Consider the following 23,279-nt stretch of genomic DNA (forward strand, 5'->3'; position numbering starts at 1 on the left):
CTAAAGTATTTACTATCACAAAAGAATGGCCAGGCCGTCCAGGTTAAGCAATGATTGACCATTATCAGGCATCCTGACGGACAGGTTTTCTGCTGTAGACCACCCCCCCCTATGATGTATGTATGATGTTTTGGGGGGTGGTCTTGAGCTATAGGGGAGGCAATTTTAAAAGTCTATATAAGAGTTTGCACACCATTGTTCAGGGTTCCTCTCCTCCCTCCCTGCGTGGGGTGAGTGGGGGACCCTGTTGCAACAGTTTAATAAAGATCATGCTTACTAGCTTCTTTGCTTCTCAGTATTCTCTGGTTGGCCTGTGTTATTTTCTCCTACCGATAGAGAACCTACATAAGGACTCTATACGGGCTCTTGGATACCCCATAAGGGATAAAGGAACAGTATTTTTCTTATAACACAGTACTCTGTACAATCAATTATTTTTTCAGCTTATTTTGGGTCAGTACAAAAATGATTTGGTTTGTGGTCATAGCTTCACAACAAAGCGCTAGTGCAGTAATGGATCATGCCAGCATCGTTCTTGCAGCAATAGCAGTTGGCAGTAAACTTTGTAAAGGCACACAATGGTAAATTGACATTGGCATATGGAAACTTTGATTCAGGTTAGCTTGACCTTGTTGGCAGCCTGTCCTTGTTAAACTCATGGCCTTATGCTCACCTAAGCTAACTAGTTTATGCTACTCTTGCAAGGGCCTGTGAGACCCCTACAGAATCATCTTTTTAATCTTCTGCTGTACAGTATGACCACATCTTGATTGCAAGTGTGGGGTGACAGATGCAGAGGCAACTCCCCAGCTGAGGTTCAGACAGATAGTACCGTAAGTTGTTTTTTCTGTTGCCTCAGCCTTCATTGATCAACCCTTTTGAACAGCAAGAGAATGGGTCCCATATGATTTATTATGTATTTATTAAATGTATGGTATATTCTGGCCTTCATCTGGGGATCACAGGTGATTTAGAATATAAAGAACATTAAAATACATAACATAAGAACAATGTGTGTTCGGCTGGACGTTGTTTATTTTTTTTATATATAATTTTTATTAGGTTTATAATATACAAAATTCAAATTCCAAATACATGTTTCCATAAATCTAGTGGACTCCCCCCATCTTCCGGACACTGCATTCTCTGTAAAGCCAAAACCTCAGCAATTTGTTGACTTATTTTAAACATAATAATATATCTTCCATTTTATCGTGATATCTGGTCTCTAAACATTTCAATCCGAATCCATTAATTTTTAATTTCAACACAATAAAATTATTTCATTACACCACTTCTGTCTTGTTGTGCCTTATTTACCAATTCAAAGATTTACCGATACTGAAGCTATAATTTCCTAGAGAGAAGCATTTTTTAACATTCATACAACTTATAATGCTTTTTCAAATAGTCCTTAAATTTTTCCCAAACTTCCTCCGTTTCTTCTTCTCCCGAGTCTCGAATTCTGCCAGTCATTTCAGCCAGTTCCACATAATCCATCAGCTGCGTCTGCCATTCTTCCAGTGTGGGTAGATTTTGTGTCTTCCAGTGCTTTGCCATCAAGATCCTTGCTGCTGTAGTAGCGTACATAAAGAAAGTTCTATCTTTCTTAGCCACCCTCTGGTCTACCATGCCCAGGAGGAAGGCCTCCGGTTTCTTGGGTAAGGTGAGTCTAAGCACCTTTTTTAGTTCATTATGTATCATCTCCCAGAAGGCCTTCACCTTCGGGCAGGTCCACCAGAGGTGTAGAAATGTCCCTTCCTCCTCTTTACATTTCCAACATTTATTATCAGACAGGTGATATATCTTTGCAAGCTTGACTGGGGTCATGTACCACCGGTATGTCATTTTCATAATATTTTCCTTCAAGGCACTACATGCCGTGAATTTCATTCCGGTGTTCCATAACCTTTCCCAGTCTTCAAACATAATGTTGTGCCCCAAGTCCTGCGCCCACTTTATCATGGAGGATTTAACAATCTCATCCTGTGTATTCCATTTAAGCAGCAAGTTGTACATTCTCGAAATTAACTTAGATTTTGGCTCAAGCAACTCTGTCTCTAGTTTCGATTTTTCCTCCTGGAAACCCACTTTTTTGTCCGCTTTAAAAACTTCCTGGATTTGAGCATAATGCAACCAATCTCGCACCTTGTTTTTTAACTTTTCCATACTCTGCAACCTCCATTTATCTCCAATTTTTTCAATTATTTCCCAATATTTAGGCCAATGGGCCTCCATATTGAGTCTTTTACGTGCTTTGGCCTCCATCGGTGAGAGCCACCTCGGAGTTTTACTCTCCAATAAGTCTTTATATTTTGACCAGACCATAAAAATTGCCCTTCTGACAATATGGTTTTTGAACGATTTATGAACTTTAACCTTGTCGTACCACAAATATGCATGCCACCCAAAAGCATTATCAAATCCCTCCAGGTCGAGGACATCGGTGTTCTCCAACAAAATCCAATCCTTCAACCAGCAGAGGGCTGCAGATTCATAATATAACTTCAAGTCCAGCAGGGCAAACCCCCCTCTTTCTTTCGCATCTGTTAGTATTTTAAACTTTATTCGGGGCTTTTTGCCCTGCCAGACAAATTTAGACATATCCCTCTGCCATTTTCCAAAACATTCCACCTTATCCACGATCTGGAGGGCCTGAAACAAAAATAGCATTTTCGGCAAAACATTCATCTTTATAGCAGCTATTCTGCCCAACAAGGAAAGTTTCAGTCTTGACCATGTTTCCAAGTCTCTTTTGATCTCTGACCAACATTTCTCATAATTGTCCTTAAACAAATTCAAATTTTTGGAGGTCAGGTGCACCCCTAAGTACTTTACTTTTTTAACCACATTTAGTTCTGTTTCTTTTCTGAACTCCTCTATATCAGTAGTTGTCAAGTTTTTTGCTAAAACTTTAGTTTTTTGTTTATTCAGCTTGAATCCCGCCACCCGACCAAAATCAGAAATTAATTCTAACGCTCTTTTAGTACTAGAGGCTGGCTCCTGTAATGTTAATACCAAGTCATCTGCAAAAGCTTTCAGTTTATATTGTTTCTCTCCGACCACAATTCCCTGTGTCAACCGGTCATTTCTAATCATGTTCAATAGCACCTCCAGGACTGAAATAAACAACAGAGGAGATAGAGGGCACCCCTGTCGTGTCCCTTTTTCAATTTTGAACTCCTCTGTCACCACGTTGTTTACTATCAATTTAGCTTTTTGTTCTGAATAAATTGCTTCTATTCCATTTTCAAACCCCCGCCCTACTCCCATCCTTTCCAAATTTTTCTTCATAAACATCCAAGAAATGTTGTCAAAGGCTTTCTCCGCATCAATAAAGATCAACACCGCTCTTGTATTTGAGTTAATCTGTAAAAATTCCAAAATGTCAATGATGTTTCTTGTGTTGTCAAATAAATGTCTGCCAGGGAGAAAGCCTGCTTGGTCCTTATGAATCACTTCATTTAATACTTTCTTAAACCTGCTTGCCAGAATGTCTGCAAAGATTTTGTAATCCACATTTAGGAGTGAGATAGGACGGTAGTTTTTGAGTTGAGTTTTTTCAGTTTCTGATTTTGGTATCAACGTGATGAAAGCTTCTTTCCACGTTTCCGGTGCCTTCCTCCCCTCCATAATCTGGTTACAAACTTCCAACAATGGTTGTATCAATGAATCCTTCAATGCCTTATAATATTTGGAAGTAAGTCCATCAGGTCCCGGAGACTTGCCCAGTTGGAGGTTCTGAATGGAGCATTCAATTTCTTGGATTGTAATATTACAGTTCAGGGTTGCTCTCATTTCCTGGGGTATTTTTTGTAATCCATTAGTTGTGACAAATTGGTCCACCTCCGAGCCTTTTTGTGGCCTTTGTGAATAAAGTTCTTTGAAATATCTCTGGAAACACTTTCTAATTTCCTCGGGTTTCTGAACCATTCTCCCTTCAATCTCTAGATTTGTAACTGTATTAAGCTTTTGTCTCTTTTTCAACTGCCAAGCCAACAACTTCCCACACTTATTAGCAGATTCAAAGGATCTTTGTTTCATTTGTTTAATTTTCCATTCCACCTCTTGATTTATCAGTTTCGAATATTGTGCCTGGAAAAACTTCACTTCTCTCAATACTTCCTTTGATTTAGGCCTGGATCTCAGTTTTTTCTCTCCTTCTCTTATTTTCTCCAAAATCTTCTCCTCCTTTTCATTCCAGAGCCTTTTTTTAATCGTGTTCTGCTGTATTAGAAACCCTCTCATAACTGCTTTACTTGCGTCCCAGATTGTTCTTTTTTCCACATTTGTCTTTAAGTTTATTTCAAAATAGTCCTTTAAAACTTTTTGGGCCTTCTTAACAATCTCCTGATCTCTTAACAAAGCGTCATTCATTCTCCATCTGAAAGATCCGGTTGTATTTAATCTCAACTCCATTCTCAAAGCGTTGTGGTCGGAGCAGGTTTTTGGGCAGATTTCCACTTTTCTGGTCTTAGGTGCCAGCCCTCTAGTTATCCATATTTGGTCGATTCGCGTCCATGTCATGTGGGCCTCAGAAAAGAAAGTTCCTTCCTTCCCTAGAGGGTTCTTGATCCTCCATATGTCAATCAAATCCAAATTGTCAGTCATTTCGAAAAAGGTTTTTGGTAGTCTGCCGTCTTTCGTTATATTAGCACTTTGCGACTTATCCATATTCACTGAGGTGACTCCGTTCATATCTCCCAACATGATAATGTTGTTGTAATCCAAATAGTCCAGCATAGTCTCATGCAGCTTCTTGAAAAATTCCGATTTTCCATCATTTGGGGCGTATATTCCTAGAATTAAAAACTTTTCTCCTTGTGTCTGAATTTCAATTGCCAAAATTCTACCCTGTTCATCTTTAAATACGAATTTTGGTGACAAGTTCTCCTTTGCATATATCACCACTCCTCTTTTCTTAACTTTGTCCGATGAGATAAATTCTTGGCCTAGCCTTTTGTTAATTAACACTTTTCTGTGGAGTCTTGTCACATGTGTTTCTTGCAGGCAAATAATGTCCAATTGTTCTTTTTTCAAAATATGAAATACTTTTCTCCGTTTTTCTGGAGAATTCCCGCCATTTATGTTCCAACTAAGAAGCTGTAGAGACATCCTGGTCTACTTCTTAAGTATCACAGTTGGGTATCTAATTTGTCCTCCGTTCCCGAAGGCTGTGGTGCCGGTCCGCCTCCAGATGGTACGGGTCTTGGTGGTGATCCCGGTGGTGGAGGCCAAGAATCTACAGCTCTCTTTTGGAGGTCCTCCTCGTTGTCGTGTAGGAACTTCTGGTGGTCCTCTGGTGTTTTAATTCTTACCTTCTTTCCTTTATAGGTGAATGATAAACCTTGAGGAAATTCCCACCTGTAAGGGATTGCGTTGTACCTTAACAATTTAGCCAAGTCTGTATATGAAGCTCTAAGGTCCAACAGATATTTAGGAATGTCTCTATAAATTTCTGCCCTTTTGCCTTCAACTTCCAGAGATTTTTTAAAATGTTGGCCTAGTATCTTGTCTCTTTCCTCTCTTGTTCTCAAACAAACCAAACAGTCTCTGGACTTGTCTTTCTTAACCGATCTTCCCAATCTGAAGGCCGTCACAATTTTGAAGTCTTTATCTTCCTCAACCCCCCAAAATTTAGAAAACAACTGTGTCAAAAATTCCTCTAGGTTGCCCTGCTCCAGCTCTGGGACGGCCCTCAGCCTAAGATTACATTCCTTACTTTTCAGTTCCACCATTGACAGGTAGGCTTGCTGTTCTCCTACCTGTCTTTTCAGAGGTCTTACTTCCCCTTTGATCTCCTCCACCTTTTTGCACGCTTGCTCAGCTTTTTGATTGGCTTCCGCAGCTAATTTGTAGTTCTCCGCCGTAGCTCCTTGCAATTTCTCAATAGCCTGAGTATGCTGGGAAACCTGATCTGTTAACTTACTGATAGTAGATGTAGCTCTGTCAATTTTAGATGACTGATCGTCCACCTTCTTATTCAAAAGTGCCAGTTGTTCCAAAATTTGTTTCAAGACTGGATCAGTTCCTCCAGTTGCCATATCTTCTGTTGCAAGCGTTTCAACTTCTTCCTCCTGCGCCGTCAGCACAGTTGGTACCGAGGATCTGCGTTGATGAGTCAACGTTGTTTGAACAAGCTGCCCAGCTCTCTTATCTTTTTTCTTTTCTTTAGCTTCCTCAGCCAAGGCTTCCTTAGCTTTAGATGCTCTTGTTTTCCCTGGGCCACTCATTCCCCAGCTGCCTCTGTTCAAGGTCAAATAGTCTTTCAATCCATGAGAAAGGCAAGTCCAGAATGTAAACAATTAAACCACAAAAAATCCCAATAAGGTACAGTTCCCAGACCTCTATGCCTCCGCAAATCCACTAGGGGGGGTTTTCAAAAGAAAGAAAGTTTCTTTTCCACCATCAAAGTTCCTATTTCAACTTTTATAGTCCCCAAGTTCGAAAAGGAGGCTTTCAGATAGTTCTGTTTCAAAATAGTGCCACAAGGTAGCAGAAAGGTTCCAATATCAGTATTAAAGCGATAGTGTATCCATCAATGCAACAATTTGTACTTAAGAAAAAGTTTCAGCAGCCTGACAGTACTCCTTTGCAACACTGGCAGTCCGATAGCTCGGTTATCCCTTCAATTCCACGTCACTTCACAATAGGAGGAAGATTCCTTAGCGCAGTAAACCAAAAGATTTAATCCTTCAATCTTTTTGATTTCTAAAAGAACACAGTCTGTTAATGCCCCTTCATACTAATTTCAAAGTCTCTTTTGAGCGCTTCAGCCCACATCGGGTTCTTTGCTTTGCTCTGATTAGCAGGACCGGGAGACGGACTTCCTGTTACTCGCCTCCCGTTTTCAGCCGAATTAAATAAATTTGAGTCAATCTTTAGTACCCCTTACTCACGGGTAAATTGCAGCCAATTCCGATGATTTTCAAGAAGAAAGGTCGACGCTCATCAGCAACAGCAGCGCGGCTTCACTTCCGCGAAAAGAGCGATGAACTCACAGCGCCGCTCCCCCTTTCACGTTCCGGAGCCTCTTACGAGGTCCCTTCCTCGTTTCTGGGGGGGCTTCTGGCACCCGCCGAGTCCCACGGCCGCAGGCTCGCTCTGCCTACGGTTTGTCTTAATGGGTCTCCGCTTTGCCGCAGCGGACGACCCTTTTTCGCGGAGCCCCTCTTCACACGGTAAAGAGGACCGCCATTGCCGTTTTGCGCCGCCTCCGGAAGTCCTCGGCTGGACATTGTTTAAATGTCCTCAAATAATAATTGCTTTGTCAGCCAGTCATAATTTTGGGGAATATTCGTTTATCCTTCACAGTTAACAACACTGAAAGAGAGCAAATGGTGAAGACACTTGTCCTTGATGGCAAGTGATGACTGATCCAGAGTACCAGGGACGGGCACAACACACCAATGAAACCTAATGTGTGTTTACTCTGCAGTTGAAAATAATATTAATTGCATCTGTTAAATGGGCTTACATGTATTGCATTGCAAGCTATTAATCCAACTGCAATAATCTGTTTCTTACATTTTATTTATTTTATTTTAACTTTCCTTCTGCAGGCAGTCACATAATTGGTGTCAGAGAGTAGGCTGCTGGAGTCCTGGCCAATTCCATCATCGCTCGCTTTGAAGCTCATCCATTTGCCACAGACATTTGGATCTGTTCAAGACGATGGGCAGGCCGCAGTACTTGGAAGATGCAGCACGGCAGCTGGCAGACACGTGCCCTGCCCAAGCACGGTTTTTACTGTGGACACTCAGCAACAGAGAAGACAAAACCCAAGATTCTGTGAACCGAGTGTGTCATTACTGTTTCCAGTTTCTCCTTCCAGGTAATGTTAGGGTACGTCTAATGCCTAAAAAAAGGTTGACTCCACAGATACAAAAACTACTTAATCGGGAAGCAAAGGGCTACAAACTCAATTTAAAACAAACAAAGCTTTTGAAGAAGTACAAGGAAGCAAAGAATGTCCTGCTGGTTACCTGCAATGCATGTGGGAAAACAACAAGGCATTCTGGGAAGAGTAGAGAAGGTTTGGGCAGAAAGGCATCAGCCGGGAAGTCTTCAAACAAAACCACACCTGTCAGCCACCATCATTCTGGATCCAACAGAGGGACACCCAATTCCAGAACATCATCTGGCCAATCAACACCTCGTTCTTCCTCCAGGACTCAGAGAAACATCAAAGACCACTTCGCACAGCTGAAAAGACTGCTTCATCTTGAAGAAAATAAGAAAAGTAATAAGGGGGACCTCAAAAACTTCTTACTATCACTTTAATTTTTTTGAAATAATTGATGTAACATAATTGTAGCTAATTAAAGGAATGCATCACTTTAAAATAAACCCGTTGCTACTGCATTAACTATAGTTTTTCATGGAGCAAAGGGCTATGAAACTAGAGGTGCAAAGGTCTGGGGAAAAAACTTGGAAAAATAGGGGCAGGAATTGTTCCCCCCCTTCTTTCCAAAGCCTTTTTTTTGTAAAAAGATTATGGAATGTTTTCTTTTTGAATGATGAATAAAACGTTTAAGAAGAGCTGTTTGTATATTTACTCCCCCCACATGATTTCCAAAAACCCCTATAACAGCAAGACTTATGTGAGAATGTGTACAGTATCAGATCATTACAGTTCTTGCAAGTCCTGAGTTGAAAACTGAGACTATAGGTCCATCTGCACCGTTGCTTAAATCAATTGGGAAGCAAAACTAATTGCTTAATTACTTTTGTTTCCCACTTGTTCCATCATTATTCTCAGGAAACCTTTAATGTTCTAATGAAAGGGTGACATTTCAATTTTCTTTTAGCTTACAATATGCCTTTTCACTAACCAAATGCTCTTAAGAAAATGTTATGGTGGCACCAGGAGACACCCCAGGTTTTCACTAACCTAGTTTGGTGAATACCACGTCCCTCTTGCCTCCTTGCCTCTGTATGACTCCAGACCTCATTCTTGCTTCTGGGAGAGTCCCTCTTTATTTCTTAACCCCACTGCCCCACACTTCATTAGCTCTTTCTGAAAAATCATTGCTGGTACTCCAGCTAGGCAAATAAACAAGCGCACACAGAGATGCTTGTAGAATAAGAAAAATAACAAAGTAGTTTTCTAGTTCTCTAACCTAACAAACTAAAGAAAGGCAGCCATCCTTGCTCCTTTTACTCAGGATAGTTCCCAGCTGACCTCTTGAAGTCTGTCAGTGTGAGGGAGGTACAACCTAAGACTTCTCAGTCTAAACAGAGAAAGAGCGAGGAGCCTTCATTTTTCCCTGTTTAGGGAAGTTTTAAATGTTTGGTGTTTTATTGTGTTCTTAATATACTGTTGTATATTGTGGCTGGGCAGGCCTGGCCAGATGGCCGGGGTATAAGTAATATATTATTATTTTTTAATTATTTATTATATTCCTAGACTATCACTGTACCTTTATGCTGACTTCTTTGTCTTTATGCAAACCCCTCTTCTGCAAGCTGAGTTGCACCCAAACTTCCAACACACTGTGTGTGTGTGTGTGTGTGTGTGTTTGTGTGTGTGTGTGTGAGAGAGAGAGGGAGAGAGGCTTTCTTGTTTCTTTCCTGTACTGACATGGGAGAAAAGCTTTGTTTCCCACTGGGATGAGGAGATGAGTACACACATGCACTCCCGTGGAAGTGAGAGAAGGTTGCGATTTTTTATGCTAGAGGTGGGTAGAAAATGGATCTCTAGATGTTTTGCAGTCACCAAAAAAGATTTCTGACTTCACAATGGTTTGATAAAGGGGTCAGGAGCCTCTGACCTTCCAGGTGCTGGAGTCCCAATTCCCACTTGCCTGAGCCAGCATGAGCAAAGGTCAGGAATGGTAGGAGTTGTAGCCAAACGGTACCTAGAGGCCTGCAGGGTCATTTCCCCCTGTGTAATGGCAAGTACTTCCCCACCCCCAAATTAGGGTGGAGGGGAGGAATGTGTTTGAAAGAACTATGAGCTCAGTTCCCTGGGCCAAGATGGATGCAAAGATCCTTAATTCTGAGTGCATGTCTGCCCCTTTTGGTAAATTACTGATTTGCACAGTTCCAGGAAGTGCAACTCAAGAGTTTGGGGATGAGGGAGTTGGTTTTATAAATTAGGATTTGTGGAATTTAGGATTGAGTCGGCACACTCCTACTATGTACTGGCTTTTTTTTAAAAAAACAGCTAATCTGATCACTAGATGGCACTCTGTCATCTCAAACCAGACTTGGTGTTCCAGCAGGAACAGCAATCAACAAGTCTTCTCTAGCTTTCTGATACCACAGTTGTGATGGCAAATGTTTTTTTATTATTATTATTATTTAAAGAGTCATAGGAGGTTTAGGATGTTCTGACAAAATCCTGCCAAACTAAGAACTGCCATACTAGATGAACTCAGTTCTTTCAACTCGGTATGGGACGCCATCTCCACAGAATATGGCTAGCTGTTTCACAAAATACACAGGATGAAATGGCAGAATTCTGGTCTGTTTTACTTCAGGTGGGGGAATTGCATTGGGGAAGGAAAACCTGGCGTCTTCATGTCAATTAGAGCCCACTCTCTGATGAACCACCTTACCACGTGGAGAAATATTTTTATTGTGGCAGGAGTGGAGGGCTGAAAATAACCCATGACCCCTCAACCTCTACGGGCTGAACTGCTCCTCGTAATTTAGGATTTCACTATCATCTCATTCTTTATAGCCTGTAGAATGGCTTCAGTGTTCTGTTACCTCTACCCCCATAGAACTGGACCATCTTCTCTGGTCCATGTATGTTTTAGGACTTTCGACCTCCCTAGAGTAAATTTACCAGCCATGGGACAAAAGGGGATGCTCTTTCATAGGCGCCGACTCCATTGGGCCTGAGGGGGCCCGAGCCCCCTCAAAAATTTGTTTGGGGGGGCTCTGCCCCCCCAATAATTTAAGAAAATTATTACCGTATTTTCCCCTCAAAAAGAGGAAGCGGCTGCTTTCCTGCATTCTGCCTCAGGGTCTTACTGCCCACCCTCCTCTGTTTCCTTGCTGTGTTTGCTCAAACGGAACAAAGAGCAGGGAAAGCCCCTCCGCTCCAGGCAAGCAGGCAGGAGGGAGAGAGAGAGAGAGAGAGAGAGAGTGCGAGCTGGCTGGCTTGGGTGGGTAGGTGAGGGAAAATTTTTGCCTTCCTTTCCTCCCTGCCGTTATACCCCTCCCCTGCATTCTTAGCCAGCTGCTTCTCTGCACACCCCTCTCGTGCTCCTTGTCCGTTCTGTGTTTTTCCTTCCCTCCCCACTTAAAATGTGGTTTAAAAGCATGGATCCACATGGATCCTCAGGATCTTTGCATTGGGTCACCCCAAATTCACCATCAGATCACATAGCATGTCCATGGCTACAGCCTGCCCCCCAAAAATCACACACCCACTGTTGCCTGGGGCTGCAATGGTGCAAAAACGTGGTTACAAAACATGGATCCACAGGGATCCTCAGGATCTTTGCATTGGGTCACCCCAAATTCACCATCAGAGCACATAGCATGTCCATGGCTACAGCCTGCCCCCCCAAATCACACACCCACTGTTGCCTGGGGCTGCAATGGTGCAAAAACGTGGTTACAAAACAGGGATCCTCAGGGATCCTCAGGATCTTTGCATTGGGTCACCCCAAATTCACCATCAGATCACATGTCTGTGGCCACAGCATGAAGCACAAAAATGATACATCATTAATATTCACTGCCCACGGCGGCAGCCAATCGGCTGCCGCAAAGGGCGGGCCCTCACAGGTTCACTTAAGGATGGGGCAGCCCGGGGCTCGCCCCTTTCGTTCCCCCAGCAGCAGCGGTTTGGAGGTTTTGGGCCCCCCCAATATTTTTTATAAGTCGGTATGGGCCCCCCCAATATTTTTTATAAGTCGGCGCCCCTGTGCTCTTTTACAGACCAATACCTGATTAAGTTGGAATAAATGAGTGTTTTTCACAAGGGAGGGATGTACAAAATAGCAATTGGGATAGTTCATACTATTTATTTAATTAATAAATGTTCTGGATTTAGGGGTGAGCACTGAAGTGGCAAATGGCATCCAATTATTTGGAATTAAGAGAACCCAAGAAAACAGAAGAGCTCCAAAAGGATCTCTCCAAACTGAGTGAACAAGTGAGGTTCAATGTAAGTCAGTGCAAAGCAATGCACAATAAAATCACTTTATTGGTATGTAGCATTTAACTGACCAAATACTGCCAAATGATGGGTTTTTTATTCTTGTACTGAATAAATGGTGAAATGGCTCTCAAAAGCCTCTCTTCGTCCCATGTTTTTGATGGCATCAATATAGTTGAGAGCACTGATTTTATTTTTAAAATATTTAAAAAATGGGAGGTATCCAATTAACATATAATCATTTAATAACAATAATTTATTATTTATACTCCATCCATCTGGCTGGGTTTCCCCAGACACTCTGGGTGGCTTCCAACAAAGATTAAATTCATTAAAACATCAGTCATTAAAAACTTCCTGTCAATACAAGGATTTCTGCTGATGCACTAGGAATTTCCCCTGCTCCTGCCATTCATTCCCCAAACCTGCTCTGGAGAGTGGGGGGAACCTCTAGAACATATTTTAGGGGGTGCATAGGGAGAGGAGATGGGGGATGTCGCGTTGTGCAAGTGGAAATCCTTGTGTTGTCAGGGCATGCTACTTTGCATGCAACCCCATATGCTTTAATCATCAAATGGTGTGATACTTGGGCAGCTTTCAAAGTCAAATCAGGGAATTGTTGTGAAACAATTCAGTTTTTAAAATGTTTCCGTATCTCATGGCAGCAGGAGAAGGTAAAGAGAGAAAACATCTTAATACAGGGAGATTAGCTTCTAAATTTCTGGTCTGAGGTGTCAAGATTACTTTGATGAATTATATCTCTTAGGCAGGGTTTCATATTTTCATGTCACTACAGGGACACAGGTGGCGCTGTGGGTTAAACCACTGAGCCTAGGGCTTGCCAATCAGAAGGTCGGCGGTTCGAATCCCTGTGACAGGGTTAGCTCCTGCCAACCTAGCAGTTCGAAAGCACGTCAAAGTGCAAGTAGATAGATAGGTACCGCTCCGGCAGGAAGGTAAATGGCGTTTCCATGCGCTGCTCTGGTTTTGTCAGAAGCAGCTTAGTCATGCTGGCCACATGACCCGGAAGCTGTCTGCAGACAAACGCCAGCTCCCTCGGCCTATAGAGCGAGATGAGCACCGCAACCCCAGAGTCGTCCGCGACTGGACATAATGGTTGGGGTCCCTTTACCTTACTGTGTGTCACAGTCAGAAGATGTGATGAGGCAGGGCTTCCCTGACCATTGGCCATGAGAGTTGAGACTCCAACAACATATGAAGGTTCCCCAACCCTGGTGGAAGTAAACCAGTAAGGAGCTCTTCCAGCTGGTGGTGAGCAGCTTGGTTTGCTCAAATAATAGAAACATGCCTTTCTCATACTGGATAAATGATGAGATGTCTCCCAAAAACCCCTCAAAGAAATCTTAGTCCCATGTTTTTGATGGCATGAATATAGTTGAGAGCACTGATTTTTAAATAGCTTGCCACACTGTCTGAGTTGGTCTGCGGTTCTAATAAATGGGATTCCAGTTTCTGCCTCTGCATGTGAATGAATGTATTTTGAGAATTACACCCCTGGCAATGGAAACTTTTCTTACAGTAAGCTCTCCTGACTTCCAGTATTTTATTGGCAGATGTGAGTCAGCATGATCCATTGCTCCTGAACTAGAAGCAAAACATGAAAGCTGCCTTAGGATATATATGGATAAACAAGAATAAAATCCAATTATTTCTCTTGCTTCTTACCAGCTGCACAGGCAAACAAAGCTCATCTTTACTTTAGCGTTCTGTAAATTCTAACCAAATTGTAAAAGTGTGGCATCTGAATATAGACTGCATTTTTAATCAAGACTTATATTGGCTTATATCTTGATCAGGTTCCTAAATTAAATGGGCTTAGATTTTCAAATGTTTCATGCCAGGCAGAGGAACCTTGGCAATGTTTTCCTCCTGAACAAGGGCCCCCCCCCTGATTTATAGCAGGAAAAACAATTCTCAAAGTCGTTTAAAAAAAGAGGAAATTACAGACTGAGAGCAAGGACACTGATCCTGCATGTTACAGAACATAAAAAAGGCTGAGAAAACACAATTAGGAATGGGCAAATAGTAAAATGATACCATGGGCCTTTCATTAGAGCAGTGAAAAAGGCAACTGGCTGGAAGAATGAGAGCATTTTTGGGAAATCTTTAAAAGCTGTTTTTTACTGAGTTCCTTCCTTTTTATTTTACAAAGGTTTTATTTTTTTAAAAGGCTACCTATGATAATGTATGAAATATATTAGCTTAAATATATTGGCTTAAATGTAATTATGCAAAGGATTTAAGAAATGCTAGATTCATAGAGTCATATTGCAATAGGAGACCAGAGGGGCAAATGAGCCTAGCCCCCCTTGCCAGACAGGAGACGCCATCGAACACTTCTGATATATAGTTGTCAGGCATTTGTTTAAAAGACCCTCAAATGAAGGAGATCTTTCAATGATGATTAACTCAAGATCCTTGAAGATAAAAATGTAAGATTAACCATTTGTTTTAGAAGGCAATAGGGCAAGGAGGGCAAGAGGTGAGCTGGTAATTAAGATTCCATGTAAGATATATTATTACTTATTTGTCATTTATATATAGCTCTTTGTCTCCCTTATAAGGACAGGAGGATATGGGTGTATCTTTTTGTGATTAGTTATAGCAATCAGCCAATAGGAAATCCAACCAGGCTGATTGAACAGAGGCAGCCCAAGGAGGAGCAAAGGGGGCTGGATTAAGGGAATATAAGTGCTGGCCAGAATGGCAGGAGGCAGGCCAGAGCTTGGTAACCATATACCACTGAGCCTCTCATTTATTTGTCTGACAAATAAATTATTATTTTAATTTCTCTGTTGCTGCGTTGAATATTTCATTCCAGCTAAGCGTTAACCACAAGCAGGGTGCTACATTTTATGGTGCCTGCGACTCGGATAAGTGGTCTGCTGGAACGCAGCCCCTTCGCCCTATTGGACAGGGTACAAGAGAGAGGATCTCTAAACTGCTTCCCAGCGCGCACTGGTAAATTTTTCCAGGGGGAATGCAGAAGTCTCGTCTGTCTGATACCCTGCCCACTGACGGCGACGGACCGGGGGGGACCAGAGAAATAAACAGGCAACCAGCTAAGGGTAAGTGCACTAAGGGGTTTTGGCCCTCCAATTAATTGGGAGGAAGAGAAGTCCTGATCAAACTTCTGCGTCTCAGTAAAGGGGAACTGAGTACGCTAGGTGGCTGGGTACATCAGATGGTGATCTGGTGTAGGGAAAAGGGAAGATTGGGAGGTAGAGTGTGGTTGAAGTATCTAGCGCATTGCATGCGTGAGAAAGTACAATGTGTAGCTGACCTAAGTGTGGAGTGAGTACTACTTCGTTTCCCAGTAAGGCGTGTGTGTGAGTGACTGAGTGGATACTTCACAGGGCCATACAATGGGAGTTGGGGGTTCAAAGGGGGAAAATACACCTCTTGAATGTATGTTAAATAATTTTAAGAAAGCCTTCTCAGGGGCATATGGAGTCAAAATGACGCCAGAGCGCTTGAGAACGTTATGTGAATTAGGGTAGCCAAAACAAAGTACTGGATGGCCATCCCAGGGAACCTTTGATATAAATTTAGTAAGCAAACTTTGGTCTAACATCACCAAAGAAACTGGAGGGTGCCCAGAACAATTTTCATATATAGATTCCTGGCTGAGCACATTAAATAAAAAATCCTCCATGGATAAGGGAATGCAAAGTCCAACGATGCAAATTATTGGCTGTAAAAGCCGAAGTTAGGAAAGGAATCTTGCCAAATAAACTCAAACCCATTTTTGAGGGACCAGAGGAAGAGGTGCTTCCACCTCCACCCTATGCTCCACATCGAAGGGAGCCTAATTCAAACCCTCCACCAGTTGTAACCCCAAGGCAAGAAAGTGGAACGAATAATGGGGGTGGAGTCACAGAGCTTGATTCCTTGATAGATTATGATAAATATCTTCAGGAGGCATTGGAGTCCTATAATGAAGCCCAAGCAGAAGTGGTTATTCCACCTGTGAGTCCCAGTAGAACTCCATCTACAGTCTCTTTTAGTGGAACAACTGATTGCCTACCCCAAACCCCTGTACATCCAAGTCCTAGAGAATTATTACAGAAGTTACAGGGAGACCTTAATCGGTCAGCAAGCAATACAGCCAGGCGTATAAAGCTGCTAAAAGAACGCCTTGGGACAAATACCATCCCCTATGATTTGAGGCCCCTAGAGCAAAGTGAAGAAAAAGGTCACGTAGTAGCCCCTCTTAGAAGAGTATTTGATGCACTTGAGGAGCCTGTGCTGGTTAATGGGCAACCTGGACCACGGCCACCTCGAACTTCGACCCTGCAATGTATTCCATTCACAACTACAGATCTGATGAATTGGAAAACACCCCATCTTTCGCAGAAAAACCTCAGGCTATGATGGACTTGGTGACCTCAATAGTAATAGTCCTATTTGGACAGATTGTCGCCAGCTCCTGAATACTCTTTTCACCACTGAGGAAAGGAGAGACATAATTGAAAAGGCACAGATATATTTGCGTGAGCAGGCCAGAGTGGGAAATATTTATAATATTGACCATCATCTCCAGGACAACTTTCCCTTGGAAGATCCTAATTGGGATCCAAACAATGCAATTCACCTGGCCAGGCTTACTACCTACCGCCAGACGCTTGTGCAAGGCATCTGCAGGGCATGCCAGAAGCCCACTAATATGTCTAAAGCAGGGGTGTCAAACTCAAATTCATCGGGGGCCGCATCAACAGTTTGGTCACCCTCAAAGGGCCGGTTGTATCTGTAGGACTATGTGTCCACTCTTTATTTGTATGGTGCATGTATGGGGACATATTTATACTACTGCTGGCATTATATCACTCCGTTTCTCCTCTCTTCTACAATGGGAATAACCATGGCCTACCTCCTAGGATTGTTGTGAGATCACATTAAGTGTGTGCAGTCGGGTACTGCTGCTGCAAGGCTGAAAACAAGAAACCAGCTCCCTAAAATACAAGCTGGCAATAGCCCATTATGTGGGTCAGAGGCGGCTCTGGTGCAAGTTCAGCTTTTCTGCGGAGCTCAGAGAGGCATTTGCCACCCTAACCCACCACGCTCCGTTGGCCCCAGTGTCTGTTGCGTGTGCCCCCGGGGGGGGGGGATGATTGCCACGAGGCTTCCGGCAGGTGCTTCACCCAGGAGGGAGAGGGCCCAGCCTGCCTCCATCTCTTACGGCCCTGCACCCCAGGGACCAGGCCGGGCTGTGCCAAGCCTGCAAAGGAAAAGCACAGGCTGCTTTAATATCCCCATGTGCTTGCTGACCCATAACACTGTTTCGTGTTCGGTGCGCACCCACAAAAAGACTTAAGTTGTCACCTTTTGAGCTCCTGTATGGGAGGCCGCCCTCCTTTGTTCAGGATATTCCAACTGACCTCAAACAAATAGGAGACCATGTGACACAGGGACAAGTGCAATCTCTCCCGTGTTTTTGTCTCTCTCCCGTGTTTGTTTGTTTTTTATCTTAACAGGTGGGCCCTCAAGCACACGCCGTGCAGCATTGCCAAGCCGATTCATCAGCTCCAGGCTGGCATAGCATGTGGGTGAAAGAGTGGAAACGTGATCCACTTGCACCTAAGTGGCGTGGACCTTACACCGTCCTGCTCTCTATTCTAACAGCGGTGAAGGTAGCTGAGGTGACCCCCTGGATTCATCACTCTCGTTTGAAGAAGTCTGAAGGCAGTTGGACATGCAAAGGTGACCCCTCTAATCCTTTAAAACTGACTCTCTCCAAAAACCCCTGTATCTAGCCCTACCGGGAACGGGTTAGGTCACGGGCAACATTTGACGACCGGCCTGCTGCAGCCACAACCTGGAAGCTGGCTGACCTGCGCACGCCTGAAGCTTGAGGAGCGTCTGAACCAGCGACTGTGAACGGGAAGATTCTCTTATACAATCGATTGACTGCCCCCTTGTGGAACAATTATAAGTGATATTACTCATTGGGGATCCTCGGGATATATGTTTTGGTCTTGGTGGTTCCCCATTTCTGTCACTGGGGGAATTATATTGGGACTAATAATTATTTGCTATCATAATAAGGTAATCTTTTGTGGAAGGAATGCATATGCTAGACATCAACATGATTTTATTATTAATCCTGATCCCTTGGGAAGGGGAAGGGTCCATGAATCTGACCAAATTTGCTAAATATGGATTCCGCCATGACCACAATATGTGGGTAGGCTTAGCTGAGATGATAGCCAATGTTGCAAATAGGACTAATTGCCTTGTTTGCTCTCTTGGGCCAGATGATTCAGAGGGAGGTATGCCCTTATTACCAATACCATTAAGTGCCATTGGTATGGTAAGCGAAATGCCACACCAAACAGAAGTACAGAATTTCCCCGGTTGGAACTCAACTAAACCAATACGAGTTATACCTGTGCAAGGGGAAATCTGTGTGCATAAATCATCAGATGCAGCTGATCCTACCATGATAGGCTCTTCTCATTGCCACTATACTTGGGATTATATTAAGAATAGTCAAACCTGGGCAAACGGTACTACGTATCGAACTCGGAATACCTTGCCCTGTGCACCTCCTTTTATTCATGCATGGAAAGTGGTGTGGAACATAACTGTGACAGAAAAAGGCAATCTAACATACTGCACTGTGAACTCTCTACCTCTTTTGATATTTTCGCCTTCTGTACTCCACGTACCAAAAACCTCAGACCCGATGGTTGTGGTGGATATGTGGAGAATGGGCATACAAGAAACTCCCTTCCAAATGGAGTGGGACTTGTTTCCTGGGATGGGTATTACCACCAATGTGGATTATGCCCACTAGTTCAGCTAAGCGAACACGAAGGAATGCTGATATTTCTCGTATAGCAGGAGGAAGTACCCAAAGTTGGAGCGGTACTGATGATTGGCCACCAGAGCGCATTATAGCCTATTATGATCCTGCCTCCTGGAATCCTGGTGAGCTCATACAAGGGGCACGGGATCCTATTTATAATCTAAACAGAATAATTCGATTGCAAGCAGTAGTGGAACTTGTAACCAATGCAACGGCCCAGAGTTTGAGACTTATTGCACAACAGTTGGATGAAAGTAGAGCCGCCATTTTGCAGCTGAAAATGGGAATGGATTATGTACTTGCCAGGCAGGGAGGCCTATGTGGAGTCTTGAACTTGACAGGGAATGCCTGTTGCTTTAACATTTCTGATAATGGTGAGGCAATCCGTGTGTTGGCTACAAAGATGGAGAATATAGCACATGTCCAAGTACAAACATGGGAAGGATGGGATATGGGATGGCTCACCAATTGGTTACCTAATGTTGCGGGACTCAAAGGGATATTATTGTCTTGCTTGTTTTTCTTGACGGTAGTAATAATGGTTTTATGTATGGTGCCATGTATCATCTCATGTTTTAGAAGTACAATTAGCAAGATGATTTCGAATGAAACTCTACCTCATATCATGGCCCTATACAGAGCTTTACCTCAGGAATATGATGAAGATCAAGCTATCAAGGACGCTTGGTAAGCAAGGTCCTTGAGCTTGAAAGGGGGGAATGTGGCATCTGAATATAGACTGCATTTTTAATCAAGACTTATATTGGCTTATATCTTGATCAGGTTCCTAAATTAAATGGGCTTAGATTTTCAAATGTTTCATGCCAGGCAGAGGAACCTTGGCAATGTTTTCCTCCTGAACAAGGGCCCCCCCCCTGATTTATAGCAGGAAAAACAATTCTCAAAGTCGTTTAAAAAAAGAGGAAATTACAGACTGAGAGCAAGGACACTGATCCTGCATGTTACAGAACATAAAAAAGGCTGAGAAAACACAATTAGGAATGGGCAAATAGTAAAATGATACCATGGGCCTTTCATTAGAGCAGTGAAAAAGGCAACTGGCTGGAAGAATGAGAGCATTTTTGGGAAATCTTTAAAAGCTGTTTTTTACTGAGTTCCTTCCTTTTTATTTTACAAAGGTTTTATTTTTTTAAAAGGCTACCTATGATAATGTATGAAATATATTAGCTTAAATATATTGGCTTAAATGTAATTATGCAAAGGATTTAAGAAATGCTAGATTCATAGAGTCATATTGCAATAGGAGACCAGAGGGGCAAATGAGCCTAGCCCCCCTTGCCAGACAGGAGACGCCATCGAACACTTCTGATATATAGTTGTCAGGCATTTGTTTAAAAGACCCTCAAATGAAGGAGATCTTTCAATGATGATTAACTCAAGATCCTTGAAGATAAAAATGTAAGATTAACCATTTGTTTTAGAAGGCAATAGGGCAAGGAGGGCAAGAGGTGAGCTGGTAATTAAGATTCCATGTAAGATATATTATTACTTATTTGTCATTTATATATAGCTCTTTGTCTCCCTTATAAGGACAGGAGGATATGGGTGTATCTTTTTGTGATTAGTTATAGCAATCAGCCAATAGGAAATCCAACCAGGCTGATTGAACAGAGGCAGCCCAAGGAGGAGCAAAGGGGGCTGGATTAAGGGAATATAAGTGCTGGCCAGAATGGCAGGAGGCAGGCCAGAGCTTGGTAACCATATACCACTGAGCCTCTCATTTATTTGTCTGACAAATAAATTATTATTTTAATTTCTCTGTTGCTGCGTTGAATATTTCATTCCAGCTAAGCGTTAACCACAAGCAGGGTGCTACAAAAGGGCATTATTTTTTCAAAGCTTCAGTGATAGGAATTAAATTTTGATTTCAGATGCTTTGTCCCTTACTCATTGGAGTGGTAATATTATACATTTCCTACCTCTAGCAGCGAGACAGTTGTCTAACAGAGCAAAAATTAAAACAAGGGTTGTAAACTAAGCCAAACTAAGCATTCGTGAGTCTTGTTGGTTTTAATGGGAGGATTAAATGTAAGCTTCCCCCCCCCTTTCCCCTTGAAATCAATGAGCTGAACTTTGGCTAGTTCGATCCAATGCTCAGATACCTCTAGATAAAAATATTCAATGCTTATATATATGAATGAATAGAACTGGATTTTAGTGATCGCTTCAATCATAGTAGCATTGTGTTCTAAACCACCAAGCCTCTTGGGCTTGCTGACATAAGGTTGGCAATTTGAATCTGTGCGGCGGGTTGAGCTCCCATTGCTTTGTCCCAGCTCCTGCCAGCCTAGTAGTTCAAAAGCCTGCCAGTGCAAGTAGATAAATAGGTACCACTGCGGCAGGAAGGTAAATGGTGTTTCTGTTGCACCAGAAGCGGTTTAGTGATGCTGGCCACATGATCTGGAAAAGCTGTCTGGACAAACAGCGACTTCCTCGGCCTGAAAGTGGAGATGAGCACTGCACCCCATAGTCAAATTTGACTGGACTTAACCATCCAGTGGTCTTTTATCTTACCTGTCTACAAAACCATGATTTCTATATTTATATGGTTTAGGGTTGAATCCTAACAATTATTACTAAGAAGAAAGTCCCATTGAATTGAATGTGTCTTACTCCTCCCAGGTAATTGAGTTTAATAATAATAATAATAATAATAATAATAATAATAATAATAATAATAATTTATTTATACCCCACGTGGTTTCCCCAGCCACTCTGGGCTGCTTCTAACAAAACACTAAAATACAATAACCTATTAAACATTAAAAGCTTCCCTAAACAGGGCTGCCTTCAGATGTCTTCTAAAACTTTGGTAGTTATTTTTCTCTTTGACATCTGGTAGGAGGGCGTTCCACAGGGTGGGTGCCACTACCGAGAAGGCCCTCTGCCTGGTTCCCTGTAACTTGGTTTCTTGCAGCAAGGGAACCGCCAGAAGACCCTTGGCGCTGGACCTCAGTATCCGGGCAGAACGATGGAGGTGGAGATGCACCTTCAGGTACACTGGACCGAGGTCGTTTAGGGCTTTAAAGGTCAGCACCAACACTTTGAATTGTGCTCAGAAATGTACTAGGAGCCAGTGTACATCTTTCAAGACCGGTGTTATATGGTCTCGGCAGCCGCTTAGCGGTCACCAGTCTAGCTGCCGCATTCTGGATTAGTTGTAGTTTCCGGGTCACCTTCAAAAGTAGCCCCACATAGAGCGCATTGCAGTAGTCCAAGCGAGAGATAACTAGAGCATGCACCACTCTGGCGAGACAGTCTGCGGCCAGGTAGGGTCTCAGCCTGCGTACCAGATGGAGCTGATAAACAGCTGCCCTGGACACAGAATTGACCTGTGCCTCCATGGACAGCTGTGAGTCCAGAATGACTCCCAGGCTGCACACCTGGTCCTTCTGGGGCACAGTTACCCCATTCAGGACCAGGGAGTCCTCCATTGGATTGTAGCCTTGGTTTGTCCCTTCAGGATGCTTCTGGCCAGTGCTTTTTTCTGGGGGGATGCAGGGGTAAGCATACCCCTTAACATTTTGTGAATCTTTGTACTTTTGTCCATTTGCTGTATTTATTTTCCCTGATTTGAACTATAAAATGGTGATTTTCTTGAGTATGCCTAAACATTTTTTAATAGAAAAAAAGCACTGCTTCTGGCTTTCTGCTATATGTTACAAGGCATTGTTTATCTAATTAATTTCAATTTTTGCCTGAGTCAGTCTGGCCATGACATCTTACAAGTTACAAATATTAATATTCAAACACACACAATGGTCCACAAATTTTGGCTCACATTTGACTCCTTGAAGGGTAAGGATGAGGTCTCTGAGGTTCAGTATGATGTCAGGGGGAGCTCCCCATTTCTAAGCCTGCAAAAAACTTCAGAGAAGTTTGAAAACCTACAAGACATCTTCCAAGCCTCCCTGAGGTCAAGGAATTCCATCCCCACTTTTCTCCAGGCTTGGAAGAAGTCTGGATGAATTTCCCAGACTGTGGGATGTCTTTTTGGAAAATAATCTTGCTGCTGTCTGAACTTTTCTGAAGTTAAGCATGCTTTCAGAGATTTCCCTGCCCCGTTCTCATGAGAAGGGTGGAAGTGAGTGTTATAGCCTCTGGGGTCTTGGCTAATGGCTTCAAGGAACAGGGTGAGTTGTGCCCTTATTGGTTAAGGATCTCATTGCAAGGATCTCAATGCAATGGTTAAGGATCTCAATGCAAGGAGCAAAACTCATCAGAGAGAACAGGTTGTTCCCAGCAGAGGGAAGGAGAATATTAATTCTCAAGTCCCTTCCAGATCCTATTGAACAGCCTGAAGATTCTGCA

The 23,279-nt window shown here is 42.8% G+C and overlaps 1 protein-coding gene across 1 annotated transcript; it reads left to right on the plus strand.

Moving 5' to 3' along the window:
- The first annotated feature begins 760 nt into the window (after window positions 1–760).
- On the plus strand, window positions 761–8,539 carry RMP24 (ribonuclease MRP subunit p24). Its single transcript, XM_081904599.1, has 2 exons — window positions 761–828; window positions 7,563–8,539. Exon 2 carries the CDS (start codon window positions 7,675–7,677, stop codon window positions 8,281–8,283), a length of 609 nt encoding a protein of 202 aa, XP_081760725.1. The 5' UTR covers window positions 761–828; window positions 7,563–7,674; the 3' UTR covers window positions 8,284–8,539.
- Window positions 8,540–23,279: the final 14,740 nt, after the last annotated feature.

Source organism: Podarcis melisellensis (assembly GCF_964234715.1).
Source record: "Podarcis melisellensis genome assembly, chromosome: 1".
Taxonomy (NCBI): Eukaryota; Metazoa; Chordata; class Lepidosauria; order Squamata; family Lacertidae; genus Podarcis; species Podarcis melisellensis.